At 48.5% G+C, this 12,852-nt stretch overlaps 5 protein-coding genes across 5 annotated transcripts; 3 read left to right on the forward strand and 2 right to left on the reverse strand.

The window, feature by feature from the left end:
* Positions 1–59: 59 nt before the first annotated feature.
* On the reverse strand, positions 60–2,586 carry creB (uncharacterized protein; the record flags this gene model as incomplete). Its single annotated transcript, XM_057206365.1, has 3 exons — positions 60–2,228; positions 2,296–2,433; positions 2,551–2,586. 3 exons carry the CDS (start codon positions 2,584–2,586, stop codon positions 60–62), a joined length of 2,343 nt encoding a protein of 780 aa, XP_057064045.1.
* Positions 2,587–4,738: 2,152 nt separating this feature from the next.
* Positions 4,739–6,550, forward strand: N7495_003715 (histidine--tRNA ligase; the record flags this gene model as incomplete). The annotated part of the gene is made up of 2 exons (XM_057206366.1): positions 4,739–6,223; positions 6,275–6,550. 2 exons carry the CDS (start codon positions 4,739–4,741, stop codon positions 6,548–6,550), a joined length of 1,761 nt encoding a protein of 586 aa, XP_057064046.1.
* A 1,391-nt stretch (positions 6,551–7,941) lies between these two features.
* On the reverse strand, positions 7,942–9,518 carry N7495_003716 (uncharacterized protein; the record flags this gene model as incomplete). The annotated part of the gene is made up of 3 exons (XM_057206367.1): positions 7,942–9,312; positions 9,373–9,432; positions 9,480–9,518. 3 exons carry the CDS (start codon positions 9,516–9,518, stop codon positions 7,942–7,944), a joined length of 1,470 nt encoding a protein of 489 aa, XP_057064047.1.
* Positions 9,519–10,131: 613 nt separating this feature from the next.
* On the forward strand, positions 10,132–11,105 carry N7495_003717 (uncharacterized protein; the record flags this gene model as incomplete). The annotated part of the gene is made up of 4 exons (XM_057206368.1): positions 10,132–10,185; positions 10,282–10,323; positions 10,460–10,900; positions 10,953–11,105. The coding sequence occupies 4 exons, from the start codon at positions 10,132–10,134 to the stop codon at positions 11,103–11,105; spliced, it is 690 nt and encodes a 229-aa protein (XP_057064048.1).
* Positions 11,106–11,777: 672 nt separating this feature from the next.
* N7495_003718 (uncharacterized protein) lies at positions 11,778–12,836 on the forward strand (the record flags this gene model as incomplete). The annotated part of the gene is made up of 1 exon (XM_057206369.1): positions 11,778–12,836. One exon carries the CDS (start codon positions 11,778–11,780, stop codon positions 12,834–12,836), a length of 1,059 nt encoding a protein of 352 aa, XP_057064049.1.
* Positions 12,837–12,852: the final 16 nt, after the last annotated feature.

Below are 12,852 nucleotides of genomic sequence, written 5' to 3' on the forward strand. Positions count from 1 at the left end.
GGAAGATTCCACGTATGGGAAGAAAAGCTGTGTTCCCTTGTATGTAATGTGGTTAGGGCTTAAGTTGGAGCCCCTTTCTTAAAGCTGAATGACCTCCACCGAGGATGGTGGATGTGGTGATGACCATTCTTTTGTTCGGTGTCGCTATGGTCCTTGGTTGTAGCTGCATGCTGGAGGGTGCGGAAGGGTGAGGTGTGCACTCGCGGGGACAAGGGGCGGGGGAGATCTGGGTCTTTTGAAGGTACAGGCGGTCGACCCGGCTCTGTCCCATTGACAGGTATATCGGAGTGTGGTACTGGGCTAGGTACTGAACCAGTTCCCAGATCAGAGGTCGATACTCGAAGATCTTTGTGGTTTCCCAGTCGATGGCCTAGGCTGCGGCTACCACGCTTCAAGAAGTTAAGAGACTTCCTCGGCGACCCATTCTCCGGTCCACTGTCACCCACATCGGGTTTATGGGTGTTGATTTTGCTGGCCTCTATCGCCCTCTTGATATCAAGTTCTTCTCGAATCCGCTGGTGGTCCATCTCCTTGCGACGATTTTTCTCCTGTCGCTCTCGTTCTTTCTCCGTCGCCTTCTCCTGAGCCTTGCGCTCTTTTTCCTCGCGCGCTCTATCCTTCTTCAGCTGAGATTCACTCTTCTTCGCTCCAAGAACGGGAGAATGTTCGTCAGGTATCGGGGGTAGCGTAGGATAAGATGACTGAGGCAGTTGGGGTGATTGAACAGGCTGAACAGGGACAGGCTGCGATGGCGGGAAGAATTCGTGATCCGGGGCTTCATGCTGTGTAGTCATCTGAGGAGCTGTATTGAATCGATCGACCGGAGTAAAGCGGTGGTGGTCCTCAAAAGGATAGGATGCGCTGTGCACCTGAGTTACTGGGAATAATGAGTGACCATTCGACTTCGTAGCTTCTGCTGGTTCAGCTGCTCCAGTAGTGGGTGTCTGATTTTCCTGGGCTTGCTCCTTCATCATCGCCTCCAGTGTGGTCTCCTGGTAGAACAAAACGTACGCACACGCCAACCCTGGTTTATCCCCGAAGAAATTGCGAACGTAGTTTTTATCCACCGGTTCCACAAGCTCATCGTCGAAGAGCAACCAGCCACGATCCTCAGTTTTGATAATCGCAACGTAGTGGCCATGGTAGGGACCACCTCCAATATGGACAACCACTGCATAAAGTTCATACAGACGATCCGGATCTTCAGCATCATCGGTGGTGTTGAACAGCCGGAGGTGATAGGGATACACAACCCGGTGAAAGAGCTTTTGCAGCCGCTGCAAGTCCTCTGTGTATTTGAAACGTTTGAGATGTAAAGCCAACACACGAGGGAGACGCTTGATCTTCATCCGCTTCTCTGCTTCCTGGAGACCACCGCAGTTATCGCAGTGAAACTTGTTGCGTTCACAAAGCATTTCCTCGGCCGAGAATTTTCGAAGGCAGGATGTTACTGATGAATGCTGCTCAAGATCCACTGAAAGGTCTAAGAATATTTCGTCGCGTTGCGAGACTTTCTCGCAGGTTAGACACTTCGTTTCCGATGTCAGGAGTCCCTCAAACAATTCATGCACCCATCGGGTGGTGTTAGGTGACTTTGATCCTGTGCTACTATTGACCATGCCCAGCGAGTCCGCGCTCTCTGTGGGCGGCAGGGCCTTTTCTGGAAAGCTCTGCTTGGTGGCTTCCGCTTCTACATTCGATACAACTTCGTTCAGAAGAAGATTCAAGAACTCATGGGCATCTTGATGCATAGCCGTTCGGAACATCTCGTGCTCGCGCCGTAGCACGTCCAAAAACTGTTGCGGCCGGATCACACCTATGCGATACTGGCTTCCAACTAAGGATTCAAAAATATCCTTTAAAGAGGTGAAAAGAGTTTCCGACATGCCGTAACTGTTGGCATTATTCGTAGTCTCAAGGATTGGCAGGGTTTGGAGGGCGACCTTCTTTTTGTATTCGGCCGATTCCTTGTCTTCCGGTTTCTGTGGCTGTGTTGGAGCCACGCCTGCTTGGCGTGCTGAGGAAGCCGTAGGCACTGATTTCTGCTTGGCCGCCAGAGCCTCGGCTTCAAGAAAGGTATTTGGATCTTGGTATCGCAGATTCGTGGAGAGGGCGGCCTCGAGAGTTTCGAGAGGAGTACGCTGCGGGTAATTGATGACGGCTTCGCGGAAGGGAACTGAATAGTAGAGGCATTGCAGGATAGAATTACAGTAGCAGGTATTTCCGTACTAGAAGCGTGCATGACGTTGTCAGCAAGGGTCCATTCGGCGAGAATCTGGGGTCAGTCCGAATTACATTTTCCATGCCGAAGAACTTATCACTCCCATCTCCACGGATTGGACCCATATCCTGCATCCTCATTTCTAATGGACTTTTATGCGGGGCTTGGGGGTCCTTCTTGGGTATTGCTGTAACTGGCGAAAGGGGAGGAGCCTAAGCAACGGGGTATCAGTAATGGTCGCAATCTGAATAGTCCCACGAGGGATCGGAGGAACGTAGCGCGCTGTTGTGCCACCCATCCAGAAGGGATGATGCTCGGGGAAGACTTACCCCATTGCTCCGCGAGCTCTTGAAGAGCCCCTTCATGGTTGCCGAGTATCCTCACCGGTCGGAACCCGGATTCATGGAGGAGAGAGAATGAACGGGGAGGTAGTTAACATGGGCAGGATATGAGAAAGATGAGAAGAGGTTGGAGGTTGGTGGGGGAATATAGGAATGGAGGATTAGGAGGATTTGGGCTCTAATGAGAGGATAGAGGATAGGTTTCGGAGTCGGGGAAAAAGAGTTTCCAGGAACGTTGTCTGAGCCCAAGAATAGTAGATAAGGTGAAACGCCAGGAACTTTAGTAAGGGCGGGGTAGAAGGAAAGAGAGAGTAAGGGAGTACGAGGATGTGGGAAGGATAAAAAGGGACATTAAACATTGACCCGGTATTTCCATCTTCCCTCTTTCCATGCAACGGAAACGTCCAGAAAACCACTCCACACTTAAATACCCAACAAAGCCGCGAGCCACGTGGAAGTTCTAAGGCAGGTACTTGTCCAATCGTGGACTTGATTCGGGGTAGTCATTCAATTCAAAAGTAACATCTCCTCTGCGCAGAGCTACCCTTCAACCTAAGCTGGCGTATCTCACCGGCTGTATCGGCGTTTGGATACTGGTGGATTGAATAATATCATTACCATTGGTTATATTTCCCCGGAGACCCCCGCTGTGACCATGGGAGATGCTCCTCTTCTGTACTGGAAGAATGGGGCCTGATTCATGAACTCTGGATCCGTCTTCAATTCAACTTTAATCATTGGCCATTCCCAATAAACGCTCATGGGCCATGTGTCCCCGCTCTCTCCTAGCGTGCCTCTAATGGCCAATGATCGTTGTGATTGTGGGGGGGAATCGGTCCACGGCGGAGCCCAATTTCTTCGGAATTTCGCTTATTATTCGATTGTCTTGCCTATTTCGACCCCGAGCCTGTTCCAGAGATCAAACATTCCATATTGCTGGGTCAATCGTGCAAGGAGAAGTGGACATGTCAGAAAAAGATGATATGATGTCTTCTGGTTGGTTGCGCTATCCCCATATTCGGTAATGGCTTGCGGCGGCTGATTGAAAAGGAAACCAACCCAGCATCCACACACCCGGGCGTAGTACATGTACATATGTGCAGCACCTAACGTCCAATCTGACTTGATCTTTTATCTCCATTAACTTCTCATGTGGGGCTGAGCGCTAACGACGCCGGGCATGTTGTGTACCCGCCGGCTTGCTGCAACGCTCGATTTACGTTAGCAGGGATCTCCCGAGAAACTCCTGGAGGCCTGAAAACTCTCCTAAAATAAGCACCAGTTTGGTGCTGGGAAGTGTCAAGATGATGCTGATAATGACAATCTGTTGACAAGTCTGTGCCCATTGATGACTGGCCGGTGGAAGTCTGACCTCAGACATAGCCAGGGTCCAGGGATGTCCGCTATTATATATGATACATGTGCCACTCAGCAGTCCGTTGTTGCCTACAGGTTAATTGAATGTGAAATCAGAAAAATCAACTCAAATCATGGCCAAGGTCCCGTGTATCGCCCGATGCTACCTCGATGTATGCACGAGGAGCTTGTTTGGTTGCTTGGCAGGCGATATCACCACTAATTATGATAAAAGCCAGTCGAGACATTAATCTAGCGTATTGACTAGGAATTTTTATCCTGGATGCTATATGAAATTATTGGGTTGATCCTGCACAGTGCCCATCGGGTGTTGAATCATACGAGTTTCGGCCATGAGAGACAATAGAGATGTGTCCGTTATCCAACACGCCTTCCGATAGGGTTTATCTCAACAATATTTGAAAATTGCTCTATCAAGTTTCTGCTTTTCTTCTTACAGGCAGTGGGCGCTGCTGAGCCTAGGAATTCATTTACCCTGTACTCTTGACCGGACTGAAGATAGAAGCTTAGCCAAAGTCTATCAGATGTGGTTATTAACTTACATAGATCGTACCTTTCAACATACCCAGGAATGCGGTATGAAGATTGGTAGCGACCTCCAGGATAATCATAGCAGATGATAAGAACCTACGACACCTTTCCTACCAAGTTTTTACTAACGTATTTAGTTCTAAAAAATTCAGCCCTAGGGATATATACAATCGGATCAATTATCCGGAAAAACACCCCGAAGTAGAAAGAAGGCCCGCCCAAACCCAACTTGGGCAACCAATTTCGTCAATTGTGCGCGGTTGCGTTTATGACGTCCCTTTTTGCTCTACGCTGTACCCGACGGGCAATTGTTGACTCATTTGCTACCAGCGCTTCATATCGTCTAAATATCTCGTCTAGCGTCCGGTGTGTCACCCTTAAATACTCGAATCAAATTTGTCTCCGTGCCCCCACCCCCCACCATCAAAACTATCCCCGCCGATACTTTTCCTCTACTCGTTACGCCTCGACCGACGACATGGCACCCAAGGAAAAGAGTTCATTCAACCTGAAAGTTCCAAAGGGAACAAAGGATTGGGCCGGCTCAGACGCCCTTCTCCGAGACCGCATCTTCACCACCATCGCCGATGTCTTCAAGCGCCACGGCGGTACCGCACTCGACACCCCGGTCTTTGAGCTCCGCGAGATCCTGGCTGGCAAGTATGGCGAGGACTCCAAGCTCATCTACGACTTGCAGGACCAGGGTGGTGAGATCTGCTCCTTGCGCTACGACCTTACTGTTCCCTTTGCTCGCTGGCTCGCCATGAACCCCGACGTCCGCAACATCAAGCGCTACCACATTGCCAAGGTGTACCGTCGGGATCAGCCCGCTGTGAGTAAGGGCCGCATGCGCGAGTTCTACCAGTGCGACTTCGATATCGCCGGTGCCTTCGACCCCATGGTGCCTGACGCCGAGGTGCTGCGTATTGTCAGTGAAGTGTTTGAGGAGTTGGGCTGGACTGGTCGGTATACCATCAAGGTGAACCACCGCAAGATTCTGGATGGTGTCTTTGCTGTCTGTGGTGTGCCAGAGGACAAGATCAGACCCATCTCCAGTGCGGTAGACAAGCTCGACAAGATGCCGTGGGCGGATGTGCGCAAGGAAATGGTTGATGAAAAGGGCCTGGATGGCGCGATTGCTGATCGCATTGAGACCTATGTCATGAACAAGGGCTCTCGCGAGCTACTGGAGAAGTTGCTCAAGGATGAGGCTCTTGCTGCCAATGAGTCTGCTGTGGCCGGTTTGCAGGATATGTCTCTTATGATGGATTACCTTGAGGCTTTCGGAGCTCTGGACAAGATCTCATTCGACATGTCCCTGGCCCGTGGATTGGATTACTACACCGGTGTGATCTACGAGGTTGTTACCGAAGGCTCTGCCCCCGCCGTGCAGTCCGACTCCCCGGAGGCGCAAAAGGCCAAGAAATCTAGCAAAAAGGGTAAGCCTTCTGAGGATGACGACCGATCCAATGATCCCACTCTTGGTGTTGGCAGTGTCGCCGCCGGTGGTCGGTACGACAACCTTGTAGGCATGTTCCAGCCCAAGGCCCAGATTCCCTGCGTCGGTATTTCCTTCGGTGTTGACCGTATCTTCTCCATCACCAAGGCACGACTTGAGCGTGAGCAGAGTAAACAGGTTCTCCGTCCTAGTGAGGTCGACGCATACGTCATGGCTTTCGGTGGAAAGGGCTTTACTGGCTTGCTAAAGGAGCGAATGCAGATCACTCAGAAGCTATGGAACGCTAATATCAAGGTAGACAAAAGAATGCTACTATTTCCAAACAATGCTAACCTCTGACCACAGGCTGAGTTTTCCTACAAGGTGAAGCCCAAGCTCCCTCAACAGTTCAAGGCTGCCGAACAAGGTGGCATTCCCTTCGGCATTATTCTTGGCGAAGAGGAATGGGCCGCTGGCAAGGTCCGTGTCAAGGAGATGGGTCTCCCAGAGGGCCACCCTGAAAAGGATGGTGTTGAGGTCGAATTGGCCTCATTGGTCCCCGAGCTCCAAAAACGACTTGACCAGAAGAAGTCAGGATCCGTGGCCAGCCTAGCAGAGCAGCTCCAGGGCACAAAAGTTTAAGAATTTAAAACAATAGGGCGTTGACATTTCATTTTTACAAGGGACTCTTTTGCTTCGGTTAGCAATGTCCTTTTCATCACTCAAAATACATAGATTTCGTCATTATTCCCTTTCTACTGGGGTACACAATAAGAAAGACATCTTTTTCTGGCCAAGAAAGAAAAGACCCCGTGCATTACAATACATATCATGATATACCAGCGGAATTGCCAGTACCCAATTCTCTTGTCTTCTCGATTACCTTCGAATGTAACAAGAATCTCAAGAAAAACACTCTCTCCTCTAACCCTGAAACTCATTTAATGAAATATTGGCTCAATAAAAAAAATTCAACTCAAGCTTTCCAAGGTTTCTCCTTCTCCGTAGTCGATGGCAAGACACAGTCCTTATGAGGTCTCTTAGGGCATGCTCCGGACCCAAAGCTCCACTTCAGTCTCCAGAGGTGCCCGATTTATTCGATTTAAAAGGGTCTGACTCTTAAGTAATCGGCCAGCTTTAAATTTTCTAAGCGCGATATTAAGCGGAGGACGCCGTTGCTTACGCCGTGGAAAGGCTATCCAAAATTGCGTTGGGTATCAGCCGTTACTATTATACCAAGTTGGCTTTACGTACCGTTTTTTCTATGCCAGGGATTTACCTCTCTTCTTTCTTCCTCTAACTTAGAATCCGACTTTATTGACACAACTCCTTGCGTATTATTCGTAGAGTTCAGGTCCGTTACAAAAGTCTCATTATCCAGCCTCGTTCTCGGCTCCAGATCCGACAGCTTCCTCTAAATTACTTTGTAACTATACTTCAAAGTTTATGACTAAACCAAAAATGGAAATGCGTATCGAAGCAATGTCGACGTTATTTTATTTTTCTTGATCATCGTTCCTTATTATTTCTGCTCGCTCTTACTCCTCTCTTGCTCTTGCCTTCGAAGCGACTTCCTGATCGTTCCTTTCTTTTCTTCTCTACCTTAAGCTTTTCCATTAGATCTATCACAGCTCTAGAATTTAGGTCCGTTAAACTCCTTAGTCTACAATATCTTCCCACTTCAGTGATTCCCTTTGAATATAGGCCTATAAGGGTGTCGGTTATAACAACTCTGATTGGCCAGATTAAGTGGAGGTATTTATGTATACTTAGTTGCGGCTCTGTGCGGAATAGAAAGACAGACCTTACACTTTTGCAACAGCACCTTATCATAAGGCACTGCACTGTGCGTAGAAACTCAGTCCTATCTCTTACCCACTAGGATATCACCTGATACTTTAGAAAAATCGTGTAAATGCCCTAATCTTATCAATCAATGAATCAATTCAATATTTGCATTTGATGGGTATTATGTGGTAGTTCGACACCGTCCTACCGGCAAACTAAAAATTAACAGATTCTATCCCATGTTTTCACAAACTAGCAGGAGGACCTCCTAGCCGACCCATACGTGACTCGAGCTCACGCACCCAGGGCTCGACAGTTTCAATATTTGAACGCAGTGCCGCTTCACCCTGTCCCATCTTCTCTTCCACCGCAGTAAGACCTTCACGCCATTGTTCAATTTCAGAAGTCATCTCAGCTTGGCGCTTCTCTAACTCATTGAGTGATTCTGCAGCATGAGCAGCACCGGAATGACAGGCACGCAAAGAACGTAGACGTTCCAGGACACTAGGTAGAAGCGGGTGTAGTGACTGGATGGTCGGAAGGGTTGCATACAACGCCTGGATCTTGGCGGCATATTCGTCGTTGGCTACAGAAGATCCACCTACAGCGGCGGGGACATCGGCATCAGAGTCACCAGATGCGATGCGTGCAGTCTGTGCAGACTTTGCGGCGTCAGCTGCACGCCTGCGTGCTGAAGTGAGAGCCTCTGCGTCGGTGGTCAGCTTGCGGACCCGAGAGGAGAGAGCTTCGAGGTGTGGAGTGGTTTGGCTCAACACAGTAGTAGGAGCCGAGGACGTTGGGTTTGGGCCTGTAAGAAGACTCGTCAAAGCTCCGAGACGGGAGGTAAGCTGGTCTAGGGCAGGAAGTACAGGCTGTAGCGCCGGTTCACTAATGCTGTCACCCACGAATGGATTAGAGGAACTCGAAATGCCCATAGAAGCTTCAAGTAGTGTTAAGCGACTCTCGAACGCCGCTGCGTGTGAGAGGATTCCAGTTGTTGGTGGGTTGGCATGGGTCGGTATAGAAGGAGCAGCAGCTGATGCTGATCCATCGGACGGTATTTGATTTTGCGAGGGGTTGGTGGGGGCCTGTGAGAGGAGATCGGCTTCGAGTTTTTGAGACAGCGCAGAAACAGCCGAGTGTGAATTATTCATGCCACGTGCTGAAGCATGTAAATTATCCAGTGCACGACTCAACTCAGCGACGCCGTCATTCAAGCCAACTGTAGGCTTCACAGCAGAATTATCCTGGGAAGGACTGGTCTCAGATATCGTCGTTTGCTTGGATTCCGACTGCTGTGCCATGTCCACTTTCAGATCCTCAACCTCTCGCCGTAGGCGCGCCAGCCGCCGATCGAGTGATTCGTCCTCGCTATCACTGATATCACCCAGTTCCTCGGTACCATCCTGGCGTCTTCGCCGTCGGTGCTGGCCTTTGCTCTTGCTTCGGTATGCTTGGCGTCTCATGGAAATGTCGTCGGAGAAATTGGCCTCGCGGGCATCGACCGCAGCGCCCATGAAGCGGGCACGCGCCTTGTCGGCGTTGACTCCGTCGCGGTCGATGTCAGAGTTGAAGCCAGCCTCGTCATGATCAAAGTCTGTGTGAATCGTACCTGTCTGGAATTGGCAAGGCTTGATTAGTCTTCGGTCATGCTATAGGGCTTCGGACAGACTCACGGGGACAGTGGAGGCTTCGTCGGTCAGATCAGGGGTTTCGTAAAGATCTGGGGCAGGATCCTGGCAAAGTTAATATGAGGCAAAGAACAGATGTTTCAGAGACTTACCAGGTCTGGAAGACCGGCATATTTCTTGTTGAAGGCCATGGTTGATGTTTGATCAAGTCAACAACGCGGCATCCGCAGTTACAGATGAAGGCACGTGGGCCTGCCAAGACTGTTTACAACGGAGTCGAAGTACGCATCGTCTTTGATATTATATCTGTGGAGTATGAAGTACCTATTTAATTAATTATTAATTATTATATCTACTGAAAGCTACAAATCCAAGGCCATTTTTTATATCCCCTTAGAACGGCATGAAGCCTAGTAGTTGGGCCTTGATCAGACTTTCAGGATGAAGCGAGCACTCGAAAGGAAGGGTTGGTTCACTAGGTTTTCCATATAAAGTGATTGGAAATGAATCTACTCAGTTTTCTGGTTCTAGAATTCCCGGTTTTCCAAGGTTCTCTTGTGTTGAATTTGTATTCTTCTCTGCTTCGATATTTTACCTTCTACTGTCTAAATTACTCTCTAACGGAATGGATAATTAAAGATTGAAATATTTACTGACCGCTTCTATTTACCTTCCATATCAGATTGACACCGCTTATCGGAGTGATAAGGTGGGCCAACCCTTCCAGCTATTAATTATAGTACAGGTACCTTACTTCTTCTCTCCCCACCCCACATTTCTACATAAACCAAGGTACTCTTCAAGATGGCCGCTCCAGCTGATATCACAATTAAAAACCTCAATGGACAGTGGGTGATGGTAGGTCAACTGATTCAATGAATTAGGAGCTTTCCTTGATCTAAACTCCACAGTTATTCTGAGCTGAAGTCGACTGACCATATCGATGTATAACAGGACACCACCCAGTCCAATCCCTTTGATCCTATCCTAGACCTGGTACGTATCAATCCCTCCTCATATGCTCTGGCAGACGTAATGAAATTTGCAATACACAATCTTCAATCAAACAAACACTCCCAATAACTATGCGTGAAATACCGGAGGCAATTCAGGTCAGCTAACACTCCGATAGCAAGGTGTGGGCTGGTTACTCCGCAAAGCTCTCGCATATGCCACCATTACACTTCAGATACGCGAGTACACAGATACAGAAGACTCCACGATCTATCACATTGATATTCAGCAGGTCGTGACTGGCGGTATCAATGGTAACAAGGAAGAGCGCAAGATGAATTGGGCCGTGCGTGAGCACAAGGACAATATCTTCGGAGAGGTGGCAGGCTGCTCCCGCTTGATCTGTGGAGCGAAGGGCGAAGACGGCAAAGTACGTCCCGCCCTCGATATGCAGACAAAGGTTGATGAAGAGACCGATGCCACAATCAAGCGATTCTTGCGTGGTGAAATATATGCCGATGGTTCCGCTTCTGAAGGGTTCATTGCGGATATCGTGGACGAGGAATTGTTTGTGCAAAGCTGGGTTGTGAATGCTGCTAGTGGTTGGACTGCCGAGCAGGTATGTTTTCCTCCTGTTCTAATGATTAGCTCATTTTGTTGATCAGATACAGGTTTGGGGCTTTGAGATTGTCGATGGCGAGCGCCGCCACACTCGTCGCGTTGCGGTTGCCAAGGGCAACAAGCTTGAAATGGCCCGTCTGGTGTATACCTTCATCGGCCATGAGCTTCCAACTGAGGATCAGGAGGATGATCTTGCTTATTGAGTGACGTATATCCTCACAGTTGAGCTCGAGAACAGCCTTTGGATTTTTTGTATTGCTAGTATCCTAGCTAGATACCCAAAGTTGCCTATGGCTAATCTCTATCTTTTCAGTGAACTACATTTTCAAGTCTTAGAAGGCCTCTCTCTATCTTCTACCTTTGAGGCTTAATGAGGCCTCTAGACCTCAAGCAACGTCTATCCAGCGTCAACTTACCCGGTTGACCACACATTCACCATATCACTAGTTCACTCCAGGGTTAAAATATCGACGCATCTTGCATGACGCAATCCTAGATGATACAGGAGTGAAAGCTTAGTATAGTCAAAGAGCATAACAACAGGTGACAAAGTGGACCAACATCAAATTCCAGATCTTAACTTCGTGCATCTAGCTTCTTAGATTCACCTACTAGGCTTCTTTATCAAAGGCCATGATTAGATTTCGTGATCTAGAATACTCCATGCTGACTATTTGCATGAAGAAGTGTCGAGTACTCAACATCTCGGTGTAATTCAACCGTCACAAGACTCATCAATACAATCCGTATTTTTTTTTCGAAATCTATCAAAACTCGACCTCTGATCCTTCTTCCTCTCCAACTCCTCATCAACTTCTCAAACACACAACACTACAAATTCAAACCTCACACCCGTCTACTGACCTATGCCAACTATGGAATCTGGAACCAAACCAACATCTCCTGACGAGTCCGAAGAATTGGATGAAGTGGAGATTATCCGCACGACTTCATATCATCGACGTGACTGGGATCAAGCGGTTGCCATTCCCTCTACGAACCCCTATGACCATCACGAGGTACGCAGCTTACTACTTCAAAACATCCATACCACTGACTCAAGCCTCGGAAATCTTCAATTTTTACCTCGTGAAATCGTCACAGACATATGCTCCCGACTGGACATCCGATCCCTGATGAACTTTCGCCATGTCAATCGCTGTGCCCGCCAAATTGCGAGAGAAACCCGTCGCTACGAAGCAGTGGTAACCCATGCTTCAAAGGCTCTCTGCGTAGCCTTGAGCACCAACGTTGCAGCTTGGTTCACGATGTCTGATATTTTCAAAGCACTTTGTACGAAGAACTGTGATTTCTGCGGTGGCTTCGGTGGCTTTCTTTTCCTGCCGTCGTTTCCATCGTTGATGAGGTGCTGTTTCGCTTGCATTCGGAGAGATCGCTTACCCATCCTCTTACATTTTGCAGTCATGAAAAAACGTCTTCGTTTCAGCCCAGGCTGCCTAATCAGCCCCTCGCAGGGCTTCCTACACAGACCAAAGCCTGCTGTGAGAACATTGCCAGGAATCTATTCAATGACTCGGAATGTTCGAAATAAGGGGTTCTACGTCATCCCTGAATTGTTTCTCAACCTCGAATATCTACGTGAAGAAGATTATGGTGCTGTAGTGGCGCCGTCCAACAATTCAGAACTAATTCGTTACATGGTGACAACACCTTTCCCATATCTCGACATTAGAAGCGGTAGCACTCAGAATGGGATCAGCTGCTGTGGTTGCCAGGTTTCCGTGGAAAAGGGTTTGCATTTACGAAATGTTCCGTCTGATACTTTTACTATGCGAGATAAAGTGTACTCCCATGAAGAATTCATGGAACACTTTCGTGGATGTGAAGAGGCTCAACGTATTTGGAAATTGAGCAAGGAAGGGTTTGAAATCACTACCCTCTCGAAATGGATCAGTCGTGGAGGGTGCTTTTGAAAGGAATAAGCCGCAG

Source organism: Penicillium taxi (genome assembly GCF_028828555.1).
Source record: "Penicillium taxi strain IBT 34144 chromosome Unknown utg000003l_segment0_segment0, whole genome shotgun sequence".
Classification (NCBI taxonomy): domain Eukaryota; kingdom Fungi; phylum Ascomycota; class Eurotiomycetes; order Eurotiales; family Aspergillaceae; genus Penicillium; species Penicillium taxi.